A 15,458-nucleotide genomic window follows, 5' to 3' on the forward strand; every position below is an offset into this window, starting at 1 on the left:
AAACCCTGGATGATCAGTTCCAGTAAGAGCATGATAAGCCTTCCTGTTATCTGCTAGAGTCAGACTCCCTGACTAGAATTAGAAAAGTCAAGGTGAAAAGAAAGGTCTGATTCTTTTGTTTCTTCACTGATTTTTGTTTGTCTGTCTTTGACACATCTTATTATTGTGTATATTTAGGTTTCATCATATGACAACTATACATAAAATTATTTCACTCTATTTATGCCATCCTCTCTCACTTTGCCTAAAAGCTATCCAATAAAATATACTGTGAATCTTGATTGAATTCTTGTGTTGGTAGTTTGTTTTTTACACTTCCAGTTGAGGGAACTTGGTGAAAACTGTCCTTGACTTTACCTTGATCCAAGCAGTTTCATTCTACTCTGCTAAAACATTTTTTTTTAAATTATTATCATTGCAGCATTGTAGCTGAAAGGCTGGAAGTCCTTTGGCAGCTGCTGTGTGGAAGACAGCGAAGACACACGAAATAAAGAACTACTCTGAGTTCTCGCTTATTGGAAATATCTAAAAATGATGACGAGCATTTAGCTCCCTACACGCACCGACGGTTTGATCAATAACAACTTGTTGGCTTTCGCATTTGCTGAACTGCACTAATTAGAAGTGTGTGTGTGTGTGATTTTTCTGCATGTTTTTGTGTCCGTTGCAAAGCTTGCACCTGGCCTCCCAGAGATGAAATAAAGAGGCCGTTGTCCTCAAAAACCGCAAACGGGACGAGTTGAGCCTCAGCAAAGCCAGATGTATGCTCTGGTTTCATCTAAAGTTATTTTGAAGTGTGTACAGTTTAGCGTGGAATGATTCAAGGTCTTGATTCACACTCGCACACAAACTCATTGTCATCCCAGCTTCTTCTTTGTTTTCCTGTGTTAAACCGTGTGACACTTTACCAACACCCCCTTCTTTCTTCTCCATCTCCTCTTCACATGTGAATTTTCTCTCTCCTCCAAGTCCTTGTGGTTGTTCCTGTCAGAATAAAAAGGCATGGAAATAGATTTTAAGTTGTTGTTGTTTTTTTTTTCAAGTATAAGCATCGAAAAAGTTTCTGTAAGCAAAAAAAAAAAAAAAAAATCTGAATGTTGTTGATATTTTGAAGATAAAGAGAAGTATATTAGAGCAACGCACCATCTGATCATAGACGACAATTCATGTTGTACTTCATGAGACACTAGTGTTAAAAGATTTCTCAAAGAAGTCCATCCATCCATCTTTACAATTGACTAATCTGCAACACGGTAGATGCTGGTCAATCTACAATGGATGCAAAGAGAAATCATCTGGGCGACAATCTGATCCAACGAAATGCTCTTCCTTTCTACGCTCTGAGTTATTACAGAGGACACACAACCATGCACACACACTCACATCACGGAAGAATTTAGAGAGACCAATTAACCTGACAGTCATGTTTTGGACTGTGGGATTTCCAAACCCAGAGAGAACCCACCATTTATCTTAAAATCTCAGTAACTGGCAAACCATGCAGAAAGACCCCAGGCCGAATCGAACCAGGACCTTCATGCTGCAAGGCAACAGTTCTACCAACTGTGATCCAGACTGTCTGAGATCTGCCTCAAAGAAGTCTTAAATAGTAAAAAAATTGGGAGAGCAGATGACCAGAGGAAATTTGGACATTTTATCACATTTTGTCCATAAAATGCCTCGTCGTTTAGCAAAATAACTCCATGATGCCTCAAAGTTTTGGTCATTTGTTTGCCCTCCCACAGAGTTTTTTTTCTCTTTAATGTAGTGTCAGATTAGGATTTAGTATAGGCAATAATCTATTCTAAAAAAAATTATTTAAGAAAAAAAAAGTCTTGTCTGCAGCATTTAAGAGCTCTAATCTCAAAGAAAAGTGTTTAATAGAACATCTGGTTCACATAATGTTACTTTAGCAGGCTGCTTTTGCTGTCTGTGTGGTTTTCTCCTACTAATATACTGATATTAATTATATTCAAAACAAAAACAAATCAGAACGATACACTGATAAAATACTTATGTGAATACCAGAACTATAAACACATTTTACATTATGAGGCATCGCTTTACAGCACATGAAATGGTAAACAGCAGATTAATGTTGAACATCAGCAATATTTAAATTGACTATCTGCAACACGGTAGATGTGAGTCAATCTACAATGGATGCAAAAAGAGAAATCATCTGCCGACAATCTGATCCAACGAAATGCTCTTCCTTTCTACGCTCTGAGTTATTACACCGGAGGAAAGCCAACCTGTTACCGCCTCCATCACTTTGTCTTTGTAAAAAGACGCCTGTGTACTGTTTTCTCTTTTTATTTCCAAAAAATAATACAAGACACACCATTTATCTTAAAATCTCAGTAACTGGAACCAAACAGGGATTTCCTCTCACTTCCCCCGAGCCCTGCGGGGTTTTTTCCATGAAAGATGAAACTGTGATCCAGACGTCTGAGATCTGTGGAAGCGCGCCGATAAAGGTAGTAGTCATGGGAGAGCAGATGACCAGAGGATTATATCATACTGGGAAGGAGCGTGGAGTCAGCTGGGAGGTATTAACGGCAAGCTTCAATGAGTGCTTTATCTTTAGCGTGGTGTCTTACGAAAGCGCAGTCAAATGAAAGAGTTGGCAAAAATGTTTTTAGTTTCTTTTACAGCAAGAAGGTCCTGGGTTCGATTCCCGGCCCGGGGTCTTTCTGCATGGAGTTTGCATGTTCTCCCTGTGCATGGTGGGTTCTCTCCGGGTTCTCCGGCTTCCTCCCACAGTCCAAAAACATGACTGTCAGGTTAATTGGTCTCTCTAAATTCTCCCTAGGTGTGAGTGTGTGTGTGAATTGTTGTTTGTCTTGTGTGTCTCTGTGTTGCCCTGCGACAGACTGACGACCTGTCCAGGGTGAACCCGCCTCTCGTCCAGAACGTAGCTGGAGAGGAACCAGCAACCCTCCTGACCCCATTAGGGACAAAGGGTGAACAGAAAATGAATGGATGGATGGATCCTACTCTTTTCACAATCTACATCTTTCCATGTCGTTTGGCTTTTGTTTCCAATGATGTGCATTTTATTTTGGACCTTCTTAGTTCCGACTGTCTATCCACCCGTTCGCTGTCTTTAATTATTATTATTTTTCCCAAAAGAAAATTAAATGACTCATCCTCAGTGTGGATGCAGTTTCCATTGACCGTAAAATTGCGCAAATTGGAATTACAAAAATAAATTTGCTTAAAGGAAAAAAAAAGTTGTGATTTTTCAGTGAAGGTTTTGTACTAATTTGGCATGGTTTCGCAGCTGAGTTGAAGTTGGTGTATTTAAAAAAATAAAAAGTTGCAATGACTGCAAGTCAAGTGATCAACAACCGTATGTTACTACTGGCGGAAAAGACAAAAAAGACGACAGGAAGTGGTAGGAGGGCGATGGTGCAGCATGATTTTTAGACTGTTCACGTTAACAAGCATATTCACGTTTGATTTTAATTTTGTTTCTGATTTAATGAAAACACAGCAATTGCGAAATTGTGATTTTTTTGACATTGCCAGAATATTGACAAAGTTTTGAGCGTATTTGTAATGGAATCTCAGCCAAACTGAAGAGGCCTCTGACTGACTGGATCATTGCAGTGATGACTTTAAACCTGCTCGACTATTGGGCCGTGAAGATGATATTTCACAGTAACACATCCTGGATGACGACATAATTTGTTCACAACCACTGCTAATCCACCTCGTTTGCTTTCACTGCTCCACTTCAAGTCTCTTGTCTCGCCATACGGTTAGAAAGCCAAGCAGAGAGATGTTGGAGTAGGAGATATAATCTTTGCCTTTTACAGTCGTTGGGAGAGATGATCTGAACTTCCTGCTTGACCCTGTACAGACAGGAAATGAATATAGCGAGAACAGGAAGTAAGGTACTGAGCCCTTTGCCTCAAGATAGCCTCATGTGAAGGTACTTACATTTATTTGGCAATCATTTCTTGTTCTCCACTTCTCCATTTGCTAAGTACAACAAAACAAATGGTCATAGTCTGCTTCATGAGGTCTGCTACTAATTTTTGTTAATCAGGAAGTCACAACCGGCTCCAGTTGCGTCTGGTTCAACTCTCTCTTTCTCTTTTATTTTTTTAATTTAGCATTTTTTTGTTTCTTAATTGGTTCCGGATGAAACACGCTTCCTTTCCTTCAGCTCTCCCAATCAAAACGCTTACCTCATTTCTTTATTTTACATTTCATTCGTAACGGACAATATCGTTCCAGAGCAATCGTCCTTTGAGGAAACATCTATATCTATTCGTGACCAAAGCTGGCCTAGAAATAAATCTGCGTGTGAGTGCCTTCGCAGATGTAACACAACAGAGAGCCAATTTCTCTTTTAGCGTTACACTGACACCAAGTTTCTGCAGAAATCTGATTAGGTCGATGTCTGTCATCAGCAGATTGAGAGCCGTTGTAATGGCAGACAGATGGGATTTCTCTCTCTGGGCTGGCCAGGTGTGTGCGTGGGTCTGCGTCTCGGTGTCGAACAAAGGAATCAGGGAGGGTGATGTCATCTTCTAGCCGTTGTGGGTCTGTTCTTGTGCGTCGGGACTACAGAAGGGGATGGCGGCGGGTGTGGAGGGGGGCTCCATACTGAGGTCACCTTTCTCAAACACAAAGGAACGGCTGAGCCACAGAAACATGTTCACAGTTGAAACAACATCTTTTGGGTGATTAGTCAGTGACACATCATATTTTCCCACACACACACACACACACATGCACACGGCGGGGAGTTATAAATGTGTTTTTTTTCACTTCAGAGACTCAGTGAAACTCAACCCCAGGAAGGAAAAAGTCACGTTTCTTCATTAGTGTCTGTCATGACGTAATCTGCATGATACCAGCTGCTTCACGAGTCTGTCTTGTGGGTGTTGATGTGTGGTGTGCGTCCACCTGAGCTCATTTGTCAGCAAGTGAAAGTGTGTTCAGATCGTCGGGGGGTCACATGTGATGTTCCTCATGCCGCGCTTCCAATGAGACTTGGAACAAAGTTTGATCTGTTCAGCTGGTCGGTCATAACGGGGACAAAAGATCGCTTGAGATTTAAATTGAGGCGTGTCGTCATTTGGGGAGAGATGCTGCAACCAAGAGATGAACGCTAGAGTTAATCGAGGATTGGAATTTATGGGTAGAGCCAAAATCAGATTTGATCGTTCTTCATTTATCTTTTTGTTCCTGATGCCAAAGACCTGCTGAGTTTTTCAAATGTTAGGAACAACAATCACCTGCGAATCTGAAAATACTCAAGACTCTCTGAAAATACAAAAAAGTGACTATTTTCAAAGCTATAGCTCCAGATATATCTTAATATGCATTAAAACATACAGTGGAAGCCATCTTAACACTTCCCCAGGAGCTAATGTGTACAATCTTTCCGGTCTTGGGGGTTTAGCTAACCACTGCTAATAGGAAAAAGATGGCTCTCCTGGATTGCCTTTTTGCAAACATCATTCAACAGCATGCCAAGTAGCGCTGTGGTATTTTAGCTTCCCAACCTACATTTTCTTTTGAATTTTTATGTTCTAGAAAAAAAGCTACAAATAGGTAAATGCGCGAATACTGAACTGCGAAAGGCCACTAATTCAAAACATCAGCATTGATATAAAGAGTCGTCAGTGGAAACCTTCAATACCTGTTTGGACATGTCACACCTGAAGTGCATAAAGAAATATTCCTTGACTCCACCGGATGGGTAGCACATGTTGCCGTTTGGGTTGTTTAATAGATAATAATAGCATTTTTTTTTTTTTTTTTAATGTTTGTCATAAAACTCTGATGTTGGTGTCTGAGGGACACAACTCGGATACCATAAATTTATTAAACACATTCAGTAGTCAGTCACTTTATTATTGTCTCACAATTAAAATGATCTTTTATAACCACAAAGGTTATGTTACAGACGAGTTGCCTTTTTGGAAAAGGGATTTTTGTTATGAGGTTCCCTGTTAGTTTCGACTAATTTTCTTCATAGTTGGGGGTTTAACAAATCACTGTCCTGTTGTATGCTTTTCTCCAATGCCACTTGCTTTGGCTTTAGTCAGAAAAATATTCACTTTTCTGTGAAATTCTGAAAGATCAACATTATGAATGACAGTTTGATGTTTATATTTCAAGAAGACTGAACATTTCTGTGTTTGTTAAGTTGCCTTCTCTTTACCCAACGTGTCTCTGCCGCTGTAGCCCTTGCAGGTTAACACCAGCTCACATTTGTTCCCCTGTCACTCTCAACCAGCCCTGACCTTTTTTCATTAACCCCTCCCTCACACACACTCCCACGTCTCCAGTGGCCAAGCCCAAATGGGTTAATCTCTCATCGTCGGGATTGCGGGCTTCACCCGTTCGTTTCGGCCCCCGGAGGGCCGGAGGTTTTGGGTGTCAAAGCTCCCGTTTTCCCACAAAAGAAAGTGGGATCATGTGGCAGTGGAGACGTGTGTGAAATGACAAGGTCCAACAGTGTTTCTCCCCGGTTTTTTCCAGCTGTGGTGATGTTTGGTTGTTGCGTCCGCCATTTCTGTCTTTTAAAGGCTTTTTGACGCACTGTTTACTGGAGGCTCTTTCTGTCCAGCTGAAAAGAAAACTCTCATAGTGTGTTTTTCTCTTTACTCTACTGGGCATAACAAGAGTATGTTTGTGCTCTGTTGGTGTAGGGTTGTGTTTTTCTTCCCCTCCTCGCATGAAACTGAAAACACTGAGTTAAGTCTGTGAAGGAATCCCCAATGTTTGGATGTACATCTGTGATTCTCTATGCTATTGTGGCTGAAAATAACATGCTTCCAATGTGGTTTTTGGTTTTACGACCAAATGAATCACCTCGAATGCTTTCGCAGCCTATAAAACTGTCATTTCGAAGGCTTTTTTGATTCTTAGCATCACTTTGCAAAGCTGGTCCACAGAGGAAATTGGTCATTTTGGTGCATTTGTAAACAAAATGGAGGAAGTCATTATTGTCTCTATGTGCGACAGATTGTCTTATAGCAGAACTATTCACACGGAAAATAGGCACATATATTGAGTAATTATAATCATTGGTTTGTGGTTTTCTCATCTCTTTCTGTTTGTTTTCCAGGGTCGACATGTCAAGACGGGACAGCTGGCGGCCATCAAGGTCATGGACGTCACAGAGGTCAGTAAGATCGCCTAATCTTTTATTATCGTCAGTTGGGATTGTAAATTTCAGCAAGTTGGTATACGAACCTACTGGTGTTTATTGGTGGTGGAAGTGAAATCATTTATGCAGATTTGAATGGTTAAAATATTTGGGAAAGCTCATGTTGTCCAACATATAGCTGTAAAATTATTTTAACAAAGAAAATAAATAGATGATCTTAACAAAGTTAAAACTTGGCTTTGACTTTGAGCTTTTGACCACCTGGAGCCCTTAAAAATCAGAATAATCTACTAAAGCTGAGTACAGTGGAATGTTTTTCCCTTTAGATTGCAAAAATATTACAGTTTTGTCTTCCTCTGCAGAATTTTGATCGTCAAAGCATGGATATTTGCTTCTTCTGGGGCTTTTATATATATATATATATATATATATATATATATATATTTTTTTTTTTACACCCTTCATGGTTTTCCTCTGGCTGCAGCCTGACACACCACCAGAGAGAGATCTGACACAGCAGCCTTCAGCTCAACATGAAGCAAATAGGTTTTGTTTAAACTTGAAGACGTAACAAAATGGAAGTTGGAAATATAAAGAAGTAAAGAATGAGGTTAACCCAGTCATTCTGTCCGGATACAGCGGTCCGATTCAGTCCAGGGTCTCCTTCCCGTTCCTGTTGGCCAAAATCCGCTTCTTTGACCAATCTGACAAGTTACTCGGCAGATTTGTTGAAGCCGTGCTGAGAAATCCCCTTACGGGGAAAATGTTTCAGAATCCCGCCATGACATTTGGAGCCAGAGTCTCGCTGTGGCCTTCAGCGAACAAATCTGCATTTCCAACCATTGAGATCAAAGAGCGGCAAGCAGGGGGATAGATCAGCGATGGGAACATGTTTATGCATTCATGTGAGCCGCGTCGCCGAGGAGAAATGCAAGTGAAATCAGGACCTTTTTTAACTCTTAGTCCAGTCGAATGTTTGGATTAGTCTCTTTTCCTCTTCCTCCAGCTGTTAGCTAAAATAAATGTACAGTTGCACTCTGGACGCCCGCCAGGAACGACAGCTGGACGGAGGAAGTTGGTGGCACTGGGACGGATTGGAATCGGCACTTCTGCGGAGACACCAAGCACTTCTGTTCCACATTTCTATGGACGTAAAGAGAGGAATGTTCAGATGTCAAGGATACACAAAATCCCATGACTTATTTCTTCTGCACACACAGGTGTCCACCTTCAACTCCCTGTGTATGTTATACATAAGTGGTCTGACCCACATACGGCTTCCTGTTCTTCATATCGTTTAGCAGAAGGAAGCAGGGCTGGACGAAAGATGACCAGCCAAAAGAGGAGAGACTAGAATGAGATTCCCATGGTTTATGTTTTATAAAACATTTGCAGTCGTGGTAAACAGACTGTGTAAGTTGTGGGGTTGTAAAATATGAATGTTCTGGTCTTCACAAGGTTTACTTTATAAAAACACACCTAACCTTCTTTCTCACTGTGTAACGCATGTTAGACTAGCTTTCTATATGAGAAAGGACAAAGTTATTCCTCCTTGTTAAATGTCAGACTAACAAAAAAAAAAGTTACATTTCTTTTCATTTCTATTACTTTTTTTAAAAGTAAGAGAAGTTTACGTTTCTACCATAATTGGTAGGAAGCCTTCTTAGGCTTTGGGACTCCACCAGCTTCTCTCAATAGCTTACTGTCATTTTGGACGGTTCCTTCAGACAATTGCTGCAACTTGGTCAGGTTTGTAGGTAGGCCTGTCACGATAGCAAATTTTGCTGGACAATTGATTGTCTCAAAAAACCATTGCGATAGACGATAGTATTGTTTGAAGACCTTTGTACACTGATTTAATGGAAATGACGTAATAATGCATGCGGTTCCCTGCCAAAGATAGACTGCAACTGATAAACAAAACAACCAAAAACAAAAACAAAATGGATTCTCAGTCTCCATTAACAAAAATGTACTTGAATAAAAACACCAAAGTGTAAATAAATACTGCATTCAACCAAAAGAGTGCAGATTATGAAGTCTGTTTACCATATTGCCCTTCAGTAATCATTAGATTTAAATAGAGAAGATGGGCACATCCGACTACCTGATGCAATAGTTCACACTACACGTTAGTTCACACCTACATTTTCCCCTTACGACAATGTTGTACACAACTGGAATGTTGTGAGTCACGGCTTGCGGTGGAACAGCTTCAGCAGCTTCTGTTTCAGATGGATGGGCTGCAGCGGCTTCAGGTGCGAACTCATGTTTGCAGCACATGCGCCAGGATAATTCAGTGGCCCGCTTTGGTCGTCTGTTTACTCAGGCACACTACTAACTCAGTAGTGCCTCAAAACCACCCAGCCCGTCACATACATGTTCTGAATATTTATTTGGTTTTGAAGTGATTGCTCCTCCATAGCAGGAGTTTGTCTAATTGGATGTTTTCCCAGTTGGTGAGCGCTGAGGGGTTGTAAGAGGACAAAATTGAAGGGAGGGAACAGAGTGAGAGAAATCATGGTAAGAAAGAGTCTGAGAGCTGAGATAAGGAGAAGAAATCGGCGAGTTTCCCCTCTGCTTTACTCCACTAATAAGGTTCATCTGAAGTGCACTGGGATAGAAGGACGGGCTGCTGCTGCTGCTGCTGCTGCTGCCGGATTTTTATTTCCTCAGGTCTTCTGCTTACGTCTCTGTACTATCTTCCACCCTGCCAAGGCCATTCATTCAGATTTTTTTTAAATTTATTATTACTACAGTTTATCTTATTCTTACTTTTCTGCTCTTTTTACTCTAAACCCCGCTTGTTATTTCTGTTACGAGCCGCCATCTTTGTTGGGCTCACTAGAGAGAAAGCGTGATAGAAATAACACGGGAGGACAGGAGACAGATGTGACTGCAGCATCTGTATGCTGTGTCTCGAGCTGCAGCTGGTGGCTAGATGTAATTGACCAGGAAAGACTTTGATCAGTGAGAAAGGAGAAATTTCTCTCAGCTCTTCTGGGGGTTTTGTCTGCTTTTCTTCACATTTGTTTCTGCCTTACCTTTTTGCCTCTCTGGGAGTACCGTATGTTGCTCGTAGGATGAACTAGGCACTCTTGTCACCTCCCACCCCTTCCCACCACTTGCTGAAGAAGGGTGAAACAAAAAACAATGTTTGAGGAAGCCTGTTTCCAAAGATAGCTCGCCAGCTATCCAAGAGAGACGGGTAGAAAACAGTCAGTGAAGTTGATTATATTGCTAATTTTGAATATTGCAGCTGAAATCACGACTCGTCAGACCAGGGAACATTTTTGCAACCTGATATTGTCCAGTTTTGATGAGCCTGAAGTGTGAAATGTAGTGGCACTTGGTGCAGTCCTCTGCTGCTGTAGCGCATAGGTCTGAACGTTAAAAGATGGTATTCCACATACCTTTGTTGTAACAGCTGGTTGTCTGAGCTTCTGTTGCTTTTCTATGATCACCAGCCAGTCTACACATACACCTCTGACCTCTGACCTCAGACATCAAGCAGGCATTCTCATCCATACAACTGACTATCACTGTATGACGTCGTGCCTTGGGCTGTTTTAGACCAAGAGATGTTTGGGGGTAAAAATGACGGTAAGCGACGCTCAGTTTGCTCTTCATCACCACATCTAGATTCCTAAATGCATCAAATTGGTATTTGTGTTAGGAAATACTTGTTCAATTCAGTTGTTCTCAATGATTAGCGAGTCAGACATAAATAATTAGATTTGATCTCATCCCGCCGAATGCAGACGCTTTGTCTGCACTAATGAAGATTTACCTCACCATGCTGAATGCTTGAAGTGGTTTAAGCATTTGGGGATACAAATAGACAGTAGGTAGGAACTTTTATCGCTCCCTCCACATTGGAGTGTATATCAGCATGTACAAATCCTGAAAGGAATGACGTTACTTATGTAAAAAAAAAAAAAGAAATCTACGTGTCTGGTCTTAATTGTGATTTTATAAGTCCTAAACACATCGTACTTATCAGGTTTAGATAGACATAAAAGGACACATACTCAAAGTAAGTAATTCTTACTTTGAATTAGGGTTAGCTAATGCCATATTTCACTTATCGACTCAGCAGCTTCATGTGGTCTGTACTTTGTGTTTTGTATTCACAACGTTTCTTTCAGTATTTTAGCTCAAACTAATTCAGAAATTTAGGATTATGGACCATTTCGACCTAATGGTGTAGAAATTTGGCAAATGAAACACTTGCAAATGGAATAATAAGGAATTTGACTGATCGAAACGTGAGTAGGCCAGTTCTTCGGCAAGTAAAACGTCATGATGTGGTCAAAGATATGGCTAATCACACATTTTATTTTCGTCTCCCGGTTTTCAGACATATGGAAAATATCTAAGGTTTGTAAATCTACATGTATCCAGGCACTTTCTGCTAAAATAAATAATTACCTGCGTGCGTCGTGTTCAGATCAAACCTCCTGCTATCGATTCCTTGCGTTGCTGAGAAACAAGGAGGGATCTTCAGATAATGTCCATTTTTTTATTTTTTAGAAATGAAGAAGAGGGACGGGGATTTAGAAAGACTGGCCGACTCCTTCAGGACGACTCGGTGTTTGTTAGACACTGTTGGTCCCTTGAGGCCAAAACCTTGATTTCTCCATCACATTTCCACTTTGTGGTCCATTGGATGCTGTAATACTATAGCAACAATATGGCCGCCACCGAGTCTCCCCGCATCTGTCATACCCTGGAATGATAATGAGTGGCTTCAGGGCGCTTCGTTTTGAACGAATGACTGCACTTGAAGGAAAGTAAGGGGAAGAGGATGACGAAGGAGAAAAGGGAAGCACATACGTTGTAATGATTCAGTAGATGACTGTGGCACTAAAGTCATTATGGGAGGCAATAATGGAAAGTGATGCCGCAAGGACAAGAAGGACAGAGACGAAAGCCCAAAATAAAGGTGCAGGCTCCAAATAAGCTGATGAGGAAGAGACGCAGAAGGGGCGTATGAGAGAGAGCAACTAAGTTCTGACATAGAGGTGTAAGAGAGTGGGTCAAGGGTCCACAAGGTGAACGAAAACAAACAGCACCATCCACCAGTTCCAGAGTCTTCTGATGTGTAACAGTGTAACATTGACAAGCTAATGTTACACTGATGTACAGTTTGTTAGTTATTTACCTCAGACAGTGAAGGAAAAAAATCAGTCACGGCTGAAGTTAGTTAGTCTACGTGAATATCCTGGTGGGTATGCTTGAACAGGATGGTTACTTGTTTAGTTTAATGAGACGATGAGTGGACTCTAACAAAAGGACTCTAAAAATAATAAAACATGCTGAAACAGCACTTTTTCTTACCTGAGAAACCTTATGCTCACAAACAACACTTGTGGACTGGCTGCTAACTCCACTGTCTATTATGACTGTGGTAATAATTTTATTTTTTTTTTCACCATGTTTGGGGTAAAACGTCAATCATGTTTCATCTTTCGTTCCTATGTGAAATGCAATTGTCACCATCATGTTTTAAGAGGAGAACTGAGTGAAACCTCTGAATTATCACTGGTTGATGTTTATTATTCCCTGTCTTTTGGCTGTTGTATGAGACCGTATTCACGGCCCACAGCTTGTGTTTTTAATTATTTTTTTTTATCATTCTCCATTGCTGCGGCCGCAGCAGCTGTAATTTTTCTGAGGGCGTTGGGATTCTCCATGAACCACGTCTGTTTGCTGTATATATGTCTTTTGCTTCTACGACAGTTTTTTTTTATTCCTTTGTTTTTATCTGCCCATATCTGATGAGTCAGTTGACTGATGGTGGCCGGGTGGATAACTCCTGGTGGTCTGCTGCTGATGAGTGGATTAACAGATGAACTAGCTGGCTGGAGGTCCATCCCGCTGGATCCCTGACTGATGGGTTGGCAACCCGCCTGCTGAAATATCTGGCTGCAGAAACCAGCTGACCAGCTGCCTGACAGCGACTCCAGGGATTGACTGACTGACTCTGTCATCTTTATGAGAATCAAATCTGACTCTCTCCAGACTGTTAAAGCAACAACAACAAAAAGCTTATATGTTGTAATGTCTGCTTATCACAACCAGCAGCTTAATAAGAAAAGAATATTTATAGAATAAATCCACTGAAAGCTGTTTAGGTGGTTGAACTAAACAGCTTTCAAATGAATCTAACTGTAAACTTAGATTCATTTTTAGCTGCAAAACTGAGCTGGCAAATACGGCATTTTTAGATCAGCTTAACATATTAGCAGCTTAAGATTTATAAAAGTAGGGAGTGGTTTGATAAAACAAGAAGACTTAAGCAGTAATGCTCTGCAAATGACAGCCAGGATATAAAAAAAACAGCTTTCAGATGACTTGGCATGAGGTCTGCTGGATGTTCTTTATTTTAGAGATATGAAAACTCTCTTATTTTTAAATGCTGGAGTTTGGCAGCATTGCCCTTTAGCCTGTAGGCCTTGTTCTGGAATGGCATCGCAGCTTTTTTCAATAAAAAAAATCCTGCGAAGGAAAGAAAACGTCACACATCCTAACAGGCAGATGGCAACCTGCAGTAGAAATGAGACAACTTTACTTGCATGCAGTGGCTGGCCTAACCCCCCTCGGGTAGAAACTACTCCAATGCAACTCAGCAGCCACATGACATTTTTGTTGTTGTTGTTGTTTTGACTCCACAGTTTGTTGTTGTTAACAACCTTATGCAATAGTTTTCAGTCACATTGGATGATACGGAGTCTTTGTTTCTGCAATTAACCACCTCAAAGCATGTGTTGGTGTTACTTAATTTAACACAGAGCTCTGCTTGTGCTTCTTCTTCTTCTTGGGTTTCTTCCTGCATCTTTGCACAAACTACACAGAGAGTCCAAAGACTGGGTAATTAATACACACCGGCAAGAACGGGATTCTGGTGGCTTTGAAAGCTTGAGTAGAAACCACTGCAGCGATGATGCCGAGAACAAATTACTCTCATTTTCCTGACTGTCTCATTCCCTTAATCACTCTAATTGAGATCTACCATTTTAAATTGTTTATATTTACAAAGATATTATTGGTGTACAGAATTTACATGTAGGGCATTTTAATGAACAGAAAATTAAACTGCAGAAATAAATGACCTTATGAATTATTATAGTAATTATTAAAAATACCAGTGTGAGTGTTTAGACCTACAGTTTGAAACTACAATATATGACATGATCTAACTGCATCCATTTAAAATCATTTTGCTAAAATACAACATCCTGGGGCTGAAACGATTAATCGATCTTTGAAATAATCGTCAAATAATTTAGTAGTTGATTAATCGTTTACCAGAGTATAAAGGTATAAAAAAAAGACCAATTGGTGTGAAAAATACAACATTCCGGCCATAAAATGTTTATTTTCTTATTTAAAAATGAGTTGAATTACTTGTTTGTTTGTTTTTTTGTGCATCTTTTAATGTGTTACTAACATATTATTTTGATATTGATTCACAACGTTAAGCCAAAATGTAAAATAAGGACCCTCTAAATTTAGTATTAGTTTTCAGGTGTTTATTCTAGCTTCTGAAATGAGCTCTGTCCAGAGCTGACTACACTGTCGTTTGTTTAGGGAAAGGTTGTTTTGTATTGAATGATCTGCAAGCTCAACAGAGAAGAAGCGACAGCCGTGATAAATGTCAAAAAGTCCCAAGCCATGGTGTGAAAACCCGAATGTTTTCCCTTTTTCCAACTCCTCTGAGCTTTTGGATGTTGAAGCGCGTACCGGTGGACGCACTGATGTTTCTGGCGCTCCCTGAAGATCGAACTGGCGGTTGCCACGGTAAAAATGTCAGGTCTTGTTTGTCAGTTCGGCTGATCAAACTCGGCCGCAGGGAAGCACTGAAAACTGTCGCCGGGATTCGGTGACGAGGGAGCGATGGAGAAATAACCACCTGATCTCATTATGCTGTGTGTAAAACCCGGAGAGACGATGGTTCTGTTTGGGTCTGTTATGAGTTTCAGCTGTTTGTTTGGAATGGCGGGACATGGTTTGGTTCCCTGCACGGACCAGTTTTCCATAAACACACTGGAAAACAAGCTATGGGAAAAAAAATTAACGTTTTTTTTTATTTCCAAGTTTTCAGTAAAGAGAAGGAAGACCTTTTTCTATATAAATGACGGTTTCTCACTAATCAATGAGAAATAAGCCTGAATTTGATAGAAAAAAACGTATTTTTTCTCAAATTCGGGCTTTGTGTGCTTCAGTAAAGGAGCACATTTCTTTATCTTGAACTTATTGTAAAGATACAAAACCAGCTGAGATGGAGTAAAAAGGAGTGTTTCATGCCTTTCCGTTC

General features: G+C 40.5%; 1 protein-coding gene across 8 annotated transcripts in view; it reads left to right on the plus strand.

The window, feature by feature from the left end:
* The window catches only part of LOC122840429 (mitogen-activated protein kinase kinase kinase kinase 4-like), a 99,434-nt gene that overhangs the window by 40,712 nt on the left and 43,264 nt on the right, over window positions 1–15,458 (plus strand). For all 8 annotated transcript variants that reach the window (XM_044132851.1, XM_044132855.1, XM_044132849.1 and 5 more), the window contains exon 3: window positions 7,097–7,153. In XM_044132851.1, the coding sequence (XP_043988786.1) occupies window positions 7,139–7,153 (15 nt within the window). In that variant the 5' untranslated portion in view covers window positions 7,097–7,138. The remainder of the gene's footprint in view (window positions 1–7,096; window positions 7,154–15,458) is intronic.

The sequence above is a fragment of the Gambusia affinis genome, linkage group LG11 (assembly GCF_019740435.1).
Source record: "Gambusia affinis linkage group LG11, SWU_Gaff_1.0, whole genome shotgun sequence".
NCBI classification, from domain to species: Eukaryota; Metazoa; Chordata; class Actinopteri; order Cyprinodontiformes; family Poeciliidae; genus Gambusia; species Gambusia affinis.